We start from the raw sequence: 17,624 nt of genomic DNA on the forward strand, positions 1-17,624 counted from the left end.
CTCTCTCTGACTAATGGTGTTATTTTCCGTGTCTTAAGTTGAAATACTGGCCAGGTTGGAATAGAAAGAGATGTGCCTTGCAATGTTTTCCAGTGCTTATACAGATGTATTATGTGGTTGGATATTTTATGTTGCAGTGGAAAGAGACCTCAGTTTAAGTTTCAGTTCTCAGTGGTGTGTGACTTTGGCTAAACAAGAAAAAATACCTTAGTCTGTTGTATGAAAAGCACCCAACACATTGCCACTCGAGTATTTTACTTCACTAAGTAGAATTAAATCTATTTAATTCCAGTTTTTATTTTTTCCTCGTTGCTTCCAAGCCCCTAGTGGGCTGTAGATGGCATCTAACACTTTACCATGCTTGAGTTTCATGCACAAGACAGATTGGCAAGTTAATGTGAGAGTTTTACCTCTTCATACAATGATATTGGGTGTAAATTGTCAATGTTAAATATTTGGGTGCCAATGTTTCATTCCTCTATCACTTCCCTCCCCCATTTTTTCAAAGCAACTCAGAGTTTTGTCTTGTAGGTAGTTTAATTCTCTTTTGCTCTGAGAGATTGCCTTTGTTCATAAAGTCACAAAACCTGGTTAAGTTGAAGTACATTGCACAACACATTGAGCTGTGCTTATTTTGGAGGGTGGAGAAAGGAGCTGAACTCAAAACCTAATAATTCGCATTACATAAAATGTCCAGGGAATAAAAATTCCCATTTTATATACATGGCAGTTGACTCATAAAGACATCTTATTTGCTTACTGAAGGTCACTTAGCTAGTAAATGGAATCAGAATTTGAACCCAGTTGTTTCGGGCTCCAGAGCACTTTCCACAACTCCACAATGCCTTTCTGGCCTTTGAGGTACTCTTCAAATTATAAAATCGTCTTTTTTACCCAAGCCCTTTTTGTACTTACAGAGTTACATGCTGAAAATTTGAAGAACGAAGATGATGTACACACTGGACTGTTAGGTATGGACTTTATTGTCACTTGATTTGATTTTTGAGCTCACTTTTGTTCTTCTAGATTATGCTTAAACTATACAGAATTTTGGTTAAATACTTAATATATTCCCTGTGCAATTTTGTTTCACTCTTTTTCATTTGCATTTGTGTGTGGTAACTTTTGTTAGATTTTCTTTTTACATGTGTATGGGGGTATCTCCATGTGTATACCAGACATACTAGGAATACATTCTGAATACAACTGTATGTAACAGACTCAGAGAATACTTAATGTTTCTTAGTTACCTTTTGGAAAAGTCTCTCTACACTTCTTCCCAGGAATTAAAAACAAACAAAAAAACCTTACCTCACAAACTTAACAAAGATAACATCTTAAGCCGACCTCATGAGAAGTTTTAAGTTCAGATCCCCTTATAAGCAACTTGGTTTTTCAAAAAATATGAAAAGCATTGGGCATATTTACACAGGTTAATCATGCCTAGGAAAGAGTCAACCTGAGTTTCTGTAGTATGTCTGTAGAATGCTGCAGTTTACAGGTTTGTAGTGAAAAATTCAGTTGTTATTTATCTTTTTTTCTCTCTGCGCCGAAATGATTATGAAGACTTCAGAACTTGACCTGTCTGGCATATTTTGCTCCTGTTTGCTGTAATTTCTTTGGCTGACCACTCTGAATTGGGGTGGGGGGGGTGGGAAATGGTTGAGATCCTAAGCCGCATGTTACTCCCTCCTCCAATCTTACCTAACCTATTTAAACTGCCTCCTCGAGGCTAAGGTCCTCATGGTGATACAAGGTATAGTTCACCTGATTTTGCAGAAGGGGAACCTTTATCTTCAAATTACAAACAACTTAGTTTGCTAGATGTCCCATGAAAACTTGTCTATGCTTGTCTCAACTTCTTGCATGAGAAAACACGTACTTTTTAGTTACCCATTTTGTCAGTGTGTGTTGTTAAACTGTTTCATCTCTAAAAAACAACCAAGATTTTAAGGCTTTTCATAGCATTTATTGATCTGTCAACTCTTGCTGCAGTAGAAACTGAATCTTAAGAACTAGACATGAATTCTAACTTGCTATTTAATAGTTGGCAAGATTACCAACTTACAGCTGAGGAAATGCCTATAAAATTGTATCCTTACGTTTTTACAATTGATGTAAAAGTTTTCACATGAATCCAGAATCTGTAATAAACATTGTTGTTGAAGTCATCCATTCAGAAAAATCAGAATGCAGCCTTTTATCAGATGATACTGGTTTTTTTTTACTGTTGTATTTCATTGTATTTATTTTGTCTTGTTTACTAGGAACCTCACAGCTAAATGTAATGTTGATTGTGTATTACCTTTTTTTGATCATAATTAGTAGTCTATACATGTTGTTATCTTTATATTTCAGTGACTAATGTTTAAATTTTAATGCATACTGCCTCAATTCTCGTTTGAAAGTGGGTTGGTTTTTAGAAACAAATAATGTGAGCCCAGTAACTACTCTCCATGAAACAGTTTTCTTTCTAGACAGACTGATAAAAATTTTGCACATGACAAATATTTTTTATTGCAGTTTAATCCTAGTCCAAGGTTGGCATAGCTCAGTAAAAGCAGATTATAGCGGTGATTCTCATTTTGGTATGTGTAAGAATCACCAGACTTTCTTTTAAAAATCATCTCTAGACTTTGTTTCAGCCCCAGGGTAGGACCTAAGAATCCTCATTTTTTTACAAGTTCTGATAAACCACAGTTTGAGAAATACTTCTGCAGGGCCAGAATCGCAGTTTTTAAAAATGTATTCAAAAGTAGTTAAAAGTTCTTGAGAGTTGACTAAGGACTAACAGGCTAACAGTATATAAGCTAACAGGCTAACAATATATAAGCCTAAATGCCTGTTAAGAAACTAAGGAGCTGAGACACTGCTATTCTCTTGTCATCCTTGTTTCTCTGAAAGAAATATTCATGGAAAGCCCTGTTGATAGTTTTTAAAAAAGGGTTCGTGATGAGCATTGTATCAGTGCCTTTGGGGAGTTAATTGATCCTAATGGCTAACAGGATTAGGCTGTCACAGTGTTCATCTTCACTAGTGAGGTAGTCCAGCCAGGGAGGTGTGATTAATACTATCAGCTGATTTTGGAACTCATCTCCCCAAATCTTCCCTGGGTGGCATTAGAGTCACACTGCAGAGTTCTTAGGGCTTTCCTTTTATAATTATCCTGCAAACCATCCACTATTGTAAGCCTGTTTTTCATGGAGATTAATAAAATAAAACTTCTGATTATTTAGTTAAAATCACATTCCTATCATTCCTCCTTGAAGTTATTTTCCGGCCAAATGGATTGCACTAATCATATATGACATTGAGTTGTTTCTTTTTTGCACATTGGCTTTTGTATCTGTCACATTTTCCCAAATTTTATCACATTTCACACAGTCCTATTTCCAATTTTTGCGTTTTTTCCTAGTCAATATAAAGTATGATAAAATGACCTTTTATTTGAGGCAAACTTGAAATAAGTACATAAGAAAAATAGAAGGAATTGCCTTTAGCAGAAAGTACTTAACCTAAGAATATTGTTATCAAGTTAAATGTAGGCCTAGTACTTTTATAAACATTGTAAATAGCGTCATACAGAAATTGTAATCAGATTTGATGGAGTTTTTTCAATGTCTAAAAAGCTTTTAAACCTGATCTTTGGTGCCTGTCATTTCTTGACACCTACTGGTTAATAGTTACCTTTAAGTCCCTTTTGTGGCTAGGAGCAGATTCCTAGCATCTTGCAGTGTCAAGGGCTATTCTCATTTTTTAGCTGCCCATTTACTGCCTGTTTTATGCCTGAGATGTTTCCAGGCTTCTACACATTTACAGAGAAGAGATGACTGACATATACTGAGTTCAATCAAAGATGAAGCCAGCTCATTTAAAGAGTTGATGATTTATTACTTTTCTTCTGCAGAGTGATAAGTGAGACTTTACCATCATAATTTCATGATACAGAACATTAGAAATATGGTAAAAATTTCCAAGAGAAAGGGTGTGTTGCGAAATGACCCATTCTCTTAGAAAGGCACAAGTTGGGAGCAACTCACTCAGTTTCTTCCTTGCAGTGAAAGATGATTGAAACCATGAAATTGAGCTTTTTAGGGAATGTACGAACCTTGTAATTTGAGCCCGCAGTCTATTAAGGAAATGATACAGTGCTATCTGTAGCTGGGTGGAGTAACTCTAATATTTAATTTAAAAATTTACAAATATGTTATCCTATTCTGCAGTACAGTCTTTGTAAAATTGTGTATATTGCTTACTCATATCAGTAAAAGAACCAAGGCAAAAAAGAAGAGAAAAATAAAAGCCCCAAAAGACTAGAAGGATACAACCAAAATGGGTTTTGGAATTATAGTTAGTTTTTTTTTTTTTAATATCTGTTGTTTATAGTGAATGACCGTAACTCCCAATGAGAAAAACTTTGTTTAAAAAGAAAGCACAAGTTTATGGAAGTGCGAATGACACGTTCAACAATTAACAACACTGCTGAACTTTTACAGTATGCCAAAAACGTGTTGTTTCACCTGGTATTCCCAACTATCCTGCATCCATCAGTATAAAATATTCCCTTCTAAACCATGAGATAGTTTAGGCATGGTAGCAAGGCAAAAGCAGTACAGGTTATTAGCAAGAATTATCAGTGTGCAGCTAAATTATTAGTCATGAAATCATTGCAAATCTCCTCTTGACACGTAAAAGCAGTAATGCGAACCAGACATTAGGACCTCTAAATCTCAAGAAATTGGTTTGTTATTGTTAGTATGATACTGCCCGGCCCAACTTTGGTGATCAGGAGGGATGTTTCTGAGGCTAACAAAGCCAGACTTTAGCTAGCATCAGAATCACCTGGAAAACTTGTTAAAACTCATTTTACTGGGCTTCACCGGGTCCAGAGTTTCTGATTCAGTAGGTATGGGGTAGAGCCCAGAAATTTGCATTCCTAGTAAGTTTCTAGGTTATGCTGATGCTCCTAGTTTACAAGAACTACTGGTCCAGTAGTTCCCATCCCCCAGGTGTATCAACAACAACAAACAAACAAACAAAAAAAACCCTGAAGATTTTCTTTTTTTGCATTTATAAAATTTCAGACCCTATCCTTATCTCCTGAATCAAAGTTAAAGTCACTTAATGGGCTGCATGCTCAGTATGCCATCAGGGTCCATTGGACCCAGTCTTCATTTTTAAATTTTCTTGAGCAGTTCTATTTGTAAGAATTGTTATTTCATATCATTTACTCTTTCTTAGGGGACCTTCCAGAGAATAAAGAGAAAATTGAGTTATATTTTTTTCTATAGAATAAAGCATATTTGATCTTGAAATACCATATTGGTGTATTGGCCCCTTTTATAAACCTAAGATATAAGATTTTAATGAACTTATTTTCCTGTATCTGGAAACATTTTGCTATTTCATTATTTTAGGAATCATTTAATATTACTCATCAATTATTCTCAACTATGCTAAAAAGAATAACATGATGGAATCCTCCAGAGCAGAGGTCAGCAAACTGTGGCCCCTGGGCCAAGTCTGATCTGCTACCTGTTTTTGTACATTAAGTTTTATCGTAGCATAGCCTTGCCTCTTGTTTTATATATTGACTATGGCTGCTTTCATGCTACAACAGCAGAGTTGAGTAGTTGTGAAAGAAACCTGATGGCAGACGAAGCTGAAGATAATTTACTATCTGATTCTTTTCAGAAAACTATAGTATTCTCATCCAGTTAGTCATTCAACAGAAAGGACTTCAGACAAAAACACGAACCATCCCCTTTTGCTAAAAGAATGTATAACAGTCTTTATCTTTTATGAATCTGTGCACACTAATTTATTTGATACTGTTTGTAAGTGGAGAAATGCTAATGGCAGGTGACTGGAAAGGAATGGAAAAAAAATCATTGGATTGAGCATTCAAATTGTTAATAAATCTAAAAGTGAAAATGTTTTACAAATTATGGAGCAAAGATGGTTATCTTCCATGTCTTGTAAGCCATGAAAGATTTTAAAAATTCCTTCAAGCATTGTGTTTTGATGATGCAAGTGCACAAAGAAAAAGCAAAACTAATAATAAGCTATAACCAATTAGAGATGTATCTGAAGTCTAAAATCAGTATTTACAGGATGGTTATGTTCCAGATACATGCATGAAGTTAGTAAGCAGTTATTTGCACTTAGAGGAAATGCCCATTTATAGTGTGTTTGTTTGTTTTTAAATCAGGGAAACTCAGAATAAAAATTTGGGTTTACTATATCTATTAAAATTTCTAACAGTTTTTTTCAGCTTTTTATTCTTTTGTAAATTGTTCATTAAATGATTAAAAATAAGGGAAAATAGATAGCGAGAAGCCTCCACGAAGCTGGCTCATGCACTTACTCCCTCTCTAGACCTTACCCCACCCCGTCTGTTCAGTGGGACCTAAGCGGTTTCAGAGAACCTTCCCATCTGTACGATGCGTGGGGGGAGGGGCTTTGGGGAGACTGCCCTCACCCGTGAGTCTTTCAAGCCCAGCTTGGCTGCCAGCTTCTTGCGGTCAGGCTTGTTGATGTACTTCTGCTTCTGGAACATCTTATCCAGCGCTTTGCGCTGCACGTCGGAGGACACGTCTCTACGCAGCATGCCCCGACGAGGCTTGCCACGGGTGGCCAGTGGCCAGGAGAAGGTCCCCGGGATGGGCACGACGCTGGAGGACGCTGCAGAGGCCAGGGGTGCGAGGACTGCTCCTGCTAGGATCTACCTTTGGCAGGTCCTTTGTGTGTTTTGACCAACCATCCATCCATGTCAGGTTCCTTGCTCTCTTATCACCCGGCATCCTCCTAGCCTCAGGGTACCTATGGTCCCAAGCAGACACCGCAGCCCCAGGTCTGCCTCAAGACATTTCTGCTCAGCTCTAGCAGCTACTATCTTGTTCTTGTTCCGGAAAGAAGAATCTGGATTAGCACAGCTAGTTTTGCTAACAGGTTTTTTAAGCGTAAGTCACAGCTTACTGAACAGGCTGCTCTCCAGTCCAAGGCCACATCAGTTCACCTCAACTGAGGCATAGAGCAGTGTGAGAAGCACCTGGTGCAAAACACAGCTCTTTAGAGCAGTGAGGACTGTAGCTCTTGCTGGGCTTGTCTGCACTCGGTTCTAACCTAGGTTGTGTCTAGGACTGCTCCACGTTCATTGTCTTCTTAGCCAACAAGAATAAATGCTAGGGGACTTCCCTGGTGGTGCAGTGGTTAAGAATCTGCCTGCCAATGCAGGGGACAGGGGTTCGAGCCCTGGTCCAGGAAGATCCCACATGCCGCGGAGCACCTAAGCCTGTGCGCCACAACTACTGAGCCTGTGCTCTAGAGCCCGCAAGCCACAACTACTGAGTCCATGCGCTGCAACTACTGAAGCCCGCATGCCTAGAGCCCGTGCTCTGCAACAAGAGAAGCCCACACACCGCAATGAAGAGTAGCCCCCGGTCGCTGCAACTAGAGAAAGCCCGCGTGCAGCAACGAAGACCCAACACAGCCAAATTAATTAATTAATTAATTTAAAAAAAAAGAATAAATGCTAGCCTCCTTAGCCATGCATTCAAGGCTGCACCCTCTTAAATGTGCCCACTTTGCTGATCATGCCTCCCACTCTCACCCTCTTTGCCAGACTCACTGAACTATTTACTGCAAAACCCAACATAGATATTTCCACCTCCAGGCCTTGGTCATGCTTTGCCTACCTTCCCTCCCCCACCCCTGCCATCCTTCAAAGGCCAGCTGAAGTTATTCTTCCTTTATACCAATAACAGCTACTCTTTGTTGAACATCTGCCATGAACCAGGTATTCTCCCAGATACTTTACATACATAACCTCATTTAATCCTTTCTACTTACCTTTCGAAGTAGGCATCATTATTCCCATTCTACAGGTAGGCAAAAGGAGGCTTGGAGAAGTTGAAGTACTCACCCAAATTCATGGAGGGAGTAAATGTCAAAGTTGGAATTCTGGCCCCAGAGTCTGATGCAGAGTCTATACTTTTTCTTCAACCATGCTTAGTCGTGAAGAATTTCCTGATGAGTTGAAACCCCAGTTTTCTTGCCCTTTTTTGAATAGTACTTGATGTCTATTCTGCATGACTGATTTGACATTTAATAAATGACTACTTACGATACAATTGTCTTTTTTAAAATAAATTTATTTATTTATTTAAAAAAAATAAGGGAAAATGTATGTTGGAACAAGATGATAGTAATAACTATTTTTCCTAGTATACTAAAGATTACAAGCTTCAGGGGAAAATACAGGTTTAACAAGATTTGCCATGAGTTAATTGTTGCAAGGTGAGTGATGGGTATATGGAGTTTCATTGTATTCTTCTTTCTACTTTTGTGTATGTTTGAAATTGTCTGTAATAAAAAAGTTTTCTTTAAAGTTTCCCATGTGAATATGATGATTTAACATGGTTGGAAACTACAGATGTTACTTAGTTTTCAAGTTTCACCAGGTCCAGTCAGAATGTCCCCTTCTACTCTTTACCCTTTTTAGTAGGAAGGGGGGTGGAATTGCTACAAGCTGAGTGGCAGGTGGACAGGCAGTTGGGTGGAGACCTTTGTCAATGTAGCTGCTGTATGCCAACTGTGTGTTCAGGGGGCACTGGTAGGGGAGGAAGACCTCTTTCCTCTGCTCCTGTACTTGGAAATAATAAGTTTGAAGATCCAAGTCTGTCTAGCTTTCTGATAAAGTTGCAAAAATTTGCTTAGATAAAATTTTTAAAAATTGTTGATTAGTTTTATGCATGAGTACATCGAAACTTATTAGTAGCCAGCTGGTTATAGCTTTTACAACTCATAAAATGACCTATTTAATTTTCATTTTTAATTTCGTAAGTTAGTTATGTAAGTTATAATATAGTCTCACTACAAAAAAAATTCCGACAGTTAAAGCAAAGGTTACCACTAATCTACTTGTACATGATATACAAGTATACAGTATACTTGTGGATATTTTCAGGTCTTTTTCTATATATGGTATATAGAAATATGAATATATATGATAATTTAAAATATGTGGTTTTGTCGGTGTTGTAGAAAAAACAGTTGGAATCATGCATATGTTGTAGCTTTATTAAAGTATCTTGAAGTTCATTCTGTATCAGTATATATAGATCTACCTCATTCTTTTTTATTACTGCATTGTATTTCATAGTATACTACTTTGTTTAAACATTTCAAATGTCAAACTGTAAAACAGTCCTTGAAATTAGCAATGTGCTGTCACATTTCATCCCATTGTTTATTTATGGCAGGAATACATCTTATGAAGAATGTGTAATTGATTGTTTAACATTGTTTTAATAAGAAACCTTTCCCAGTATGGGAATATGGGAGGGTTTTGTTTTTCTGTTTTTTTCTGCTTACATGTAACATGTGCTGACCACCTTCCACATCTCTGACTTCATAAAACTTCTAAAAGTCATCTCATTCCTGTAAGCCTGAAACTGCTAAATAATATTAAAACATTTAGAACATACCATAATCTTTCTTTGCTAGAAGCTTTTATAGAAATACATAAAGCTGCTACCATATTTTTAGAAAAGTAACTACACTTTGAAACAAAAATCATGTATTTTGAAAAATGATCTCCCCAATTAGATAAGTGAATATACAACTCCAGTAAAGGGATTAGAATAGGAGTTACCCACGTACCCTTTTTTTAAAAAATAAATTTATTTATTCATTTATTTTTGGCTGCATTGGGTCTTCCTTGCTGCACATGGGCTTTCTCTAGTTGCAGCGAGCGGGGACTACTCTTTGTTGTGGTGCGCGGGCTTCTCATTGCGGTGGCTTCTCTTGGTGCGGAGCGTGGGCTATAGGTGCGTGGGCTTCAGTAGTTGTGGCTTGTGGGCTGTAGAGCGCAGGCTCAATAGTTGTGGCACACGGGCTTAGTTGCTCCGCAGCATATAGGATCTTCCTGCACCAGGGCTCGAACCTGTGTCCCTGCATTGGCAGGCGGATTCTTAACCACGGCGCCACCAGGGAAGTCCCTCCCACCTACCCTTATGTTTGCTTTAGGTGAAAATATTGAGTCCAAGAGGATGGAAGAGATAAATTCCCATCATATCATCAACTGATGAAAACTAAACTGTAGAGAAGAAGGAAGGATGTGTGTATTTATTTAAAAGACCTATATCCTTTGACACAGCAGTTCTTCCTTCAGAAATTTGTTACAGATATCCTTGTGTAACTATAGTTAAGTACAAGAATGTTACTTGCAGCATTGTTTTTAATAGTGAAAAAGTGGAATAATAAAAATATTCAATGGGGACTTCCCTGGTGGCACAGTGGTTAAGAATCCACCTGCCAGTGCAGGGGACACAGGTTCGAGCCCTGGTCCAGGAAGATCCCACATGCCGCGGAGCAGTGAAGCCCATGCGCCACAACTACTGAGCCTGCACTCTAGAGCCCACGAACCACAACTACTGAGCCCCCGTGCCACAACTACTGAAGCCCGCGTGCCTAGATCCTGTGCTGCACAACAAAGAGAAGCCACCACAATGAGAAGCCTGTGCACTGCAATGAAGAGCAGCCCCTGCTCGCCGCAACTAGAGAAAACCTGCACGCAGCAACAAAGACCCAACACAGCCATAATTAATTAATTTATTTATTTAAAAATATGCAGTGGAATTGTGGCTATGTGTAGTGATATGAAAGGTCTCCAAAATTGTTGTGTGAAAAAGTTCAGGACAATTTTTCTGCTGAGAATCTCATTTGCATAAAATAAACTGAGAAAATATATACATAGTATACATTTCTTGTATATAACTGGCCCCATTCTTGTACATGACTATCTACATTACCTATAAATTTACAAAAGATGAACAATAAACTCTTAAATGATTGCTTTCAGGAATGGAGTTGGTAAATTGGGGAAGGAAGACTAGCTTCATTTTTAGGTACCTTTTAAAAATTATGTTAACTCTTGGTAAAATGGGTTTACAAAACATAAGTTATCAAATTTTTAGCTTCAGGATTCTGAAGGTAGGGCCTCGTTAAAAATTTAGTTGCAAATTGCCAACTTCTGTGGCTCTTCTGCTTGTTCATACATGAATTGAGTAATTTCAGAAGCATAAGCACTTCTAGACCACAATATTGCAATGTACTTTTTTAGCCCTGTCCTTGTGACCTGAGTTTTATCAGGGATGTAACTGTTGATTAATTCAAAATGAATATAAAATAACTAAAATGTCCAAAGTAAGGCAAGCACTTAGATCATGGAATAGTAGTCATTTCTGAAAACTCAAGAATATTTTTGTACTAAATTTAGCAGGTGTTCTGTTAAAGCACCTATGTGAAAAAGCTTGATGCGCTTTAGGGAGCCTCACATTTTGTTATTTGGGGATATTTTGTGTCTTTCTCACTTTTTTAGATACTGAGAAGTTTCCATCATTCCACAGCAGTCCCCAAACATATAGTCTCTGGGTTGGCAGGAAGGTTGCACCTCAGTCTTTACTAAGGTTCTCTCTACTCAGTCACAGGTTGGTCAAGGTTCTAGAGTCTGTGCAAGGATATTGGGATAGGAGTGCAATCTAGTCCTCAAGACATTTGCTCAAATGAGTTACTGCTGAAACATTTTGCATTCTGGTCAGGATGGCCTTTCAGGTGTAGCACCTTCCAGGCACATGACCATCTGCTGTTTCTATGCCCCATCTTAGAGGCATGTGCAAGCTTGGCTCTGGGTCCATCTGCCAGGATACTGTACACAGCTCCAATTCCTCTCTGGTGTTGTGTGGCTTGATGGCTCCACCAGGAAGCCCCAGCAGCACTACGGACTCCCCATATACACACACAAGTGCAAACACACACACAACACTCTTCAAAATGGGGGAATCTTTCTCACCTGTACATAAAACCCTCACTTTCTCTCTCTGTTCTACACAAACGTTTTTTCTACACCCCAGTCAATTGATTATCCTTGCTATCTATTTAGGACGTTTTCTCTTTATCTACCCTCCTCCTGCTTCTATCTATCCTACTAGTTCCCTTAATTATTTTGCAACATAAAAACCAAAGAGGTACTGGGCTGCTTCTCCTTTCTTTGCCACATCCTTCTTCTGGGGCAGTGAACACAAAGTCCATTATCTTTTTAAAAGGGGGTAAGGGAAGGGGGACTATCAGGAGAAAAAATTAGGTTCATCTTTCAGAAATACTTTGCTATAGTTTTTTGTTTGGTTTTGTTTTTTAATACTTCATTCCTCTGAGTTTATCTTTTAGCAGCTCAGTCTGTTACTGAGCTTCAAATGGTTTAGACGGTCCATTGCACATATTTCTTTCCTGCTTCTTCCTAAAATAAAGCTATCTTTGGTTGTGCATTTTGTGCAGCCAGGAAATCTGGTAATTCATAAGCCATTCTCTACTGTAGTCTTCTCAACCTTCCTTCCTCTGTGTACTACTGAGGCCTGGGACACACACTTATCAGTAGTAGTGGCTTAGTAAACTGTCTTAAGGAGGCAGTTTGAGTGTGTATCTAAAATCCTTCAAATTAAATTGTTCCCTCTATTGTCACTTTGTTTATTCCCCACATTATTCCAACCCTTTTCTCTCGCAGCTCCTGTAGTACTGTGCTTTTGACTTGATATCCCTTACAAAATGCAGCTCCAGTGTGACTGAAAATAAAATCTAGGTTCCCAACTCATTTATAAATTGGACATTAGCTTTTGTTCATATACTGAGCAAGGTTAAATAATCAGAATTGGTTTGTAATGTTTATAGGAAAGCTGTAAAGAGTAGACACTCTAAAATTGATTCATATGTCAAAAGTGCATGGTATGGAAAGGGATTGCTTAGTACTAAATAATAAAAGGCAGCAAGCTATGATCACAAAGTTAAATGAAAAAAGTCAAGACATTTTAACAGTGAAGTGTTTTGCCATTTTTTCCACAGTTGAATTTTATAAAACTGAAGCTAAAAGTTACATTTTTAAGTTGAATTTGTACTCTTTTCCACATAGTAAATTATAATTGAATTAAAATATTCAATGATATGACTTCTAGTTGTGCTTTAATATTTTACACTTCCACATGGGAGAGCTTCTATTAAGCTCATATCTCTTTTATCACTTACATATAATTTAGAAGATCAGAAATACATGTGATCTTCTGAACATGATCTACTGGGTTAATTTAAATTGCTTTGGTGTTAATAATTCAAGTTTTCCCCTTTCTTGTCCCATTAAGGATTCTGGACTCTACTTATAATATCCCTAACTGCCGGATTCTATCACTTACATATAATTTAGAAGATCAGAAATACGTGTGATCTTCTGAACATGATCTACTGGGTTAATTTAAATTGCTTTGGTGTTAATAATTCAAGTTTTCCCCTTTCTTGTCCCATTAAGGATTCTGGACTCTACTTATAATATCCCTAACTGCCGGATTTTCCTGCTGCAGCTTTTCTTGGACAGTGACTTATTTTGATTCTTTTGAACCAGGAATGTTTCCTCCTACTCCTCTTTCACCTGCCAGGTTTAAGTAAGTATTCCTGTTTCTTCTTTTTTTTTTCCCCAACCCATTCTGCTGAAACCTACTAAAATAGAAGCAAGAGGCTGCTTGCTTGTGAGATAATATGTTGAGGCCCCAGTCTTTAATCTATAAAATACAAATGACTCAAAGTTTTCAGCTTGGCTCAGCCTTTAGATAAGTGGAGAAGAATATTTTAAACTCTGTATGTAGATAATTCAGTGGTGGTCTAAAAAAATTAATTCAAGGAATAATCTAATAAGTAAGAAACTTTGATGGCTATTTGTCCTTTTGGGATGGAATTTCATTTAAAACAGTATATGAAGGCCTAATTAATGTTAGCAGTATGAAAGTTTTATAAGATTCATGCATAGATAGTCAGACTTATAACAGCTTAATAATTGGATTGAAATTTTCCTCAGATTTAAACTTTGTGTAATAATTAGCAAGCATTTATGGCACCCAGTTTACATGTCTAGACCAGATTAGATGCGTTTCATTAACGCATTAAATTAAATTTAATTAAATTTCTTTGGTCTATATTTTCTGTTTCAAAGAGTTTCATAAAATTCAGTAATCAGCATTCTAATCTAGTTTATTTATATTGGGAAGACTCAGGTTTTATAAATTGCCAAATAAAAGCATCTAAGGCCTCTAGTTTATTCTACAAACTAAGGGTGGAAGGAGTGGGGGGAGAGAATGAAGAGTAGAAAATAAATTCTGTTAATGATATGTATGTTATCAAGAGTATTATAGTTGTTACTGTTGTTGTTACTACCAGTTCCAGCCCACCCCATGGACAACTCGTGGAGATAAAATCTATTTGAGGGACTCTGTAAATAAGTGTAATCACTTCAAATGAAATGCATAAGTGTATTTTAAACATCTTAATAAATCCCTATCTGTAAATGTAACATAAATCACATACTTGCCAATACCTTTTTTATGTGTATTTTGAGTGGATAATGATTAATTAATAATCTAAATTGACTAAATTATACCTAACGGTGCAATACCATCCCATAGTTTACATGGGTACCATTCAGTTGGAAAGTTAATTTTGCTAAGTTAATTTTGCTCTCAGTTCAAATTTATATTCTATTGCTGCTCATTGACATCAATTAGTTACTTTAATAGGGGGTATGAGTCTAATATAGATGACATAATGAGACTACTTTCATAAGTCACAAAAAACCTTAATTTTATTTTTTTTTCTTTTACTTATTTATGTCTCACTTCTCCCCTGAATTCTAGTCGTACATTTCCAGGTATTGAGTAGATTTTGCAACCTGGGTTCAGAAAGCACCTGGCACTTAGAATTGTTAAAGCTTCAATTTGTCTTAAAGACATAAGTATCCACTCACTTATCAAGGCTTGAAACCCTTTTTCACTGTATTTATAGCCCTTCGCCAAGTCTAGTCATTCTTGCCTTTTGAGGTGTTATTGGAATACTTTGTCTTAGCACCCACAGTGTTTTTGCTCTATTTAAGATCTTGGCTAGGGTACTTCACTCCTTGAAGTCCCCTACTACAAGCTTTCACTCTTCTCATTTGTCCTGTATATTATAACCTTTCTAAAAACAGATCTTAGTCACAGCTCTCCCTGGTTTAAAAGTCTTCAGCAGCTTTCCCATTGCCTTCAAAATAAAGTCTGACTCCCAAGTATAGCCTAACAGTCCTTCCCCAAGTGACCTTACTCTACTTTTCCAACTTTATCTTCAGCTATTTCTCCAATGTACCCTCTCCTGTAGCGACATATCAGATTATTCTGACATCCCCCAAATAAGCTATGAACTTTTGAGATGCCATGGCTTTACTCTTGCTGTTCTCTCTTCCTGGAATGTCATTTTCCCTCTCAGCTTCTCTTCCACTACTACCAGAATTCCTAAGACTCATATGTTAGAAGCTTTTGGAGTTATAGAAAAGCATTTCTGTTCTCTTAAGGATCTGGAATTCTGAGGGTATTTAACAAATTTCTTAAAAATTATCTTTGAAAAAAAAAAATTATCTTTGCGTTTTTTATTAGACTAGAACCAGATGGGCCTCAGTTTTCAACGTCTTTATTAGTCATTCAAATTTAATATGAGATGGTGTCAGATCAGAGACTTACATATTTGTTAATACAATCCAAAAAATGCAGTTTTGAAATATGTACATTGTGTGTACATATATATTTGAATTCCTTTCAGTATGTAAGTAGAGATAAGTTAATTTTATATATGATAAATCAGCTATTAAATATCTCATGGGAGTCAGACTGTAATTTAAAATGATCATATGCTTAATAGAAGTACAGTCTAAAAAAGACATATAATAAATACAGTGATAGTTGATCACATATTAGCAGAAACCACAGACCCAGAAAGGCATATAATAGTGATAATTGGTACAATTGTTTTATAGTGAAAACCCTGCCTTCTAGTGTTTGTAGAAAATAATGCAATTAACTTCAGAAATGGCAGAATATAAGTACATTCTCTCTGTCACCAGTAGAGTGAGTGCTTGTACAGGGAAACAATTTCTCTACCTTTTGAGAAAGTTGAAATCTTCAGACTTTATTTTCTTAGAAATCAGGTTGATATATTTTATTATTTTGCAATATCATACTTTTATAAAAATATCTTTATAATAGGTTATGTATTCTTTTGTTATCTAAAATAAAGTGATGTTAATATAAATATTTTCTTTGATTATATAAAAGTAATATAAGTTCTTTGTTGAAAATTCAAAAAACAAAAAGAAAAACAATGGAAAAACCCATAATTAGAGAAAGTGACACAACATTTTAATGTATATCTTTCCATTCTTAGCATATTTTTAAAAATTAAAACTGGGATCACAATATACATGTTTGTAATCCATTTTTTATTTAACATTTTGTTGGAACATTTTCTATTCTATTGGAATATTTCTATTCTCTTTCTATTGGAATATTTCTTTGGAATTTTCAATGTTTTAAATATATTTTAAAGACCAATCATTATATATATCTATCTTTTAAGGGAAATCTAATACAAATGATGGCTAGGTTCTAAGATAATTTATTAACAGGGGTCTGCTTAACTAATTAGAAACTAAAGGCAAGATAATTGAGACATAAAATGAAGAGACTTTTCTCTTTACTTTTTCTTTTTAAGATTAGGATTATTATTTAAAATATTCCCTGTTTCTAACTCCATGAATATCAGGCATGAAGAGAATAAAATAATCAGGTCTAACTGGTTTGTTTAAAAAAAGTCATTTGCTCTCCTTTGCAGACTAAAATACAGGGGCATTTTTTTAAACTAATTAGTAGAAGTGGGAAAAAAATTTAAGAAGACCATGTTTACTATGGCTATCAATTAGTTGTACTTCCCTGGGAACATAAACTCCTCAAGGGAAGAAAATAATAATCTTTATTGATATGTAGTAAATATTAGATGAGACATTTCATGAAATCACAATTTGGATCAATAATTCAGTAGGGGAGTTAAGAAGGAAAACCTTTGGGGCTTCCCTGGTGGCACAGTGGTTAAGAATCCGCCTGCCAATGCAGTGGACACGGGTTTGAGCCCTGGTCTGGGAAGTTCCCACATGCCGCGGAGCAACGAAGCCCGTGCAGCACAACTACTGAGCCTGCGCTCTAGAGCCCGCGTGCCTAGAGCCCGTGCTCCGCAACAAGAGAAGCCACCGCAACGAGAAGCCCGCACACCGCAACGAAGAGTAGCCGCCGCTCGCCACAACTAGAGAAAGCCCGCGCGCAGCAACGAAGACGCAACGCAGCCAAAAATAAATAAATTAAATTAATTAATTAATTTTAAAAAAAGAAGAGAAATAAAACCTTTGTACTCATTAAAAAAATTTTTCTATTTACTGTTTCATATTTGTTAGACATTATCTTAGTTCAGGCTGCTGTAACAAAGTACCATAAACTGGGTGGCTTATAAACAACAGAAATTTATTTCTCACAGTTCTGGAGACTGGAATTCTAAGATCAGGCTGCCACCATGGTCAGTTTCTGGTGAGGTCCATCTTCTGGGTTGCACATGGCCTCCTCCTTGTATCCTCACAAGGCAGAGAGCAGAGAGAGGAAGCAAGCTCTCTTGTGACTCTTACAAGAGCACTCATCCCAAATCCCATTCATGAGGGCTTCACTCTCATGACTTCATCT

General features: G+C 36.8%; 1 protein-coding gene across 4 annotated transcripts in view; it reads left to right on the top strand.

Moving 5' to 3' along the window:
• The window catches only part of ARL6IP6 (ADP ribosylation factor like GTPase 6 interacting protein 6), a 40,209-nt gene that overhangs the window by 1,556 nt on the left and 21,029 nt on the right, over window positions 1–17,624 (top strand). For all 4 annotated transcript variants that reach the window (XM_057551927.1, XM_057551928.1, XM_057551930.1 and 1 more), the window contains exons 2-3: window positions 918–971; window positions 13,355–13,487. In XM_057551927.1, coding sequence (XP_057407910.1) covers window positions 918–971; window positions 13,355–13,487 — 187 coding nt within the window. The remainder of the gene's footprint in view (window positions 1–917; window positions 972–13,354; window positions 13,488–17,624) is intronic.

The sequence above is a fragment of the Balaenoptera acutorostrata genome, chromosome 8 (assembly GCF_949987535.1).
Source record: "Balaenoptera acutorostrata chromosome 8, mBalAcu1.1, whole genome shotgun sequence".
Lineage (NCBI taxonomy): Eukaryota > Metazoa > Chordata > Mammalia > Artiodactyla > Balaenopteridae > Balaenoptera > Balaenoptera acutorostrata.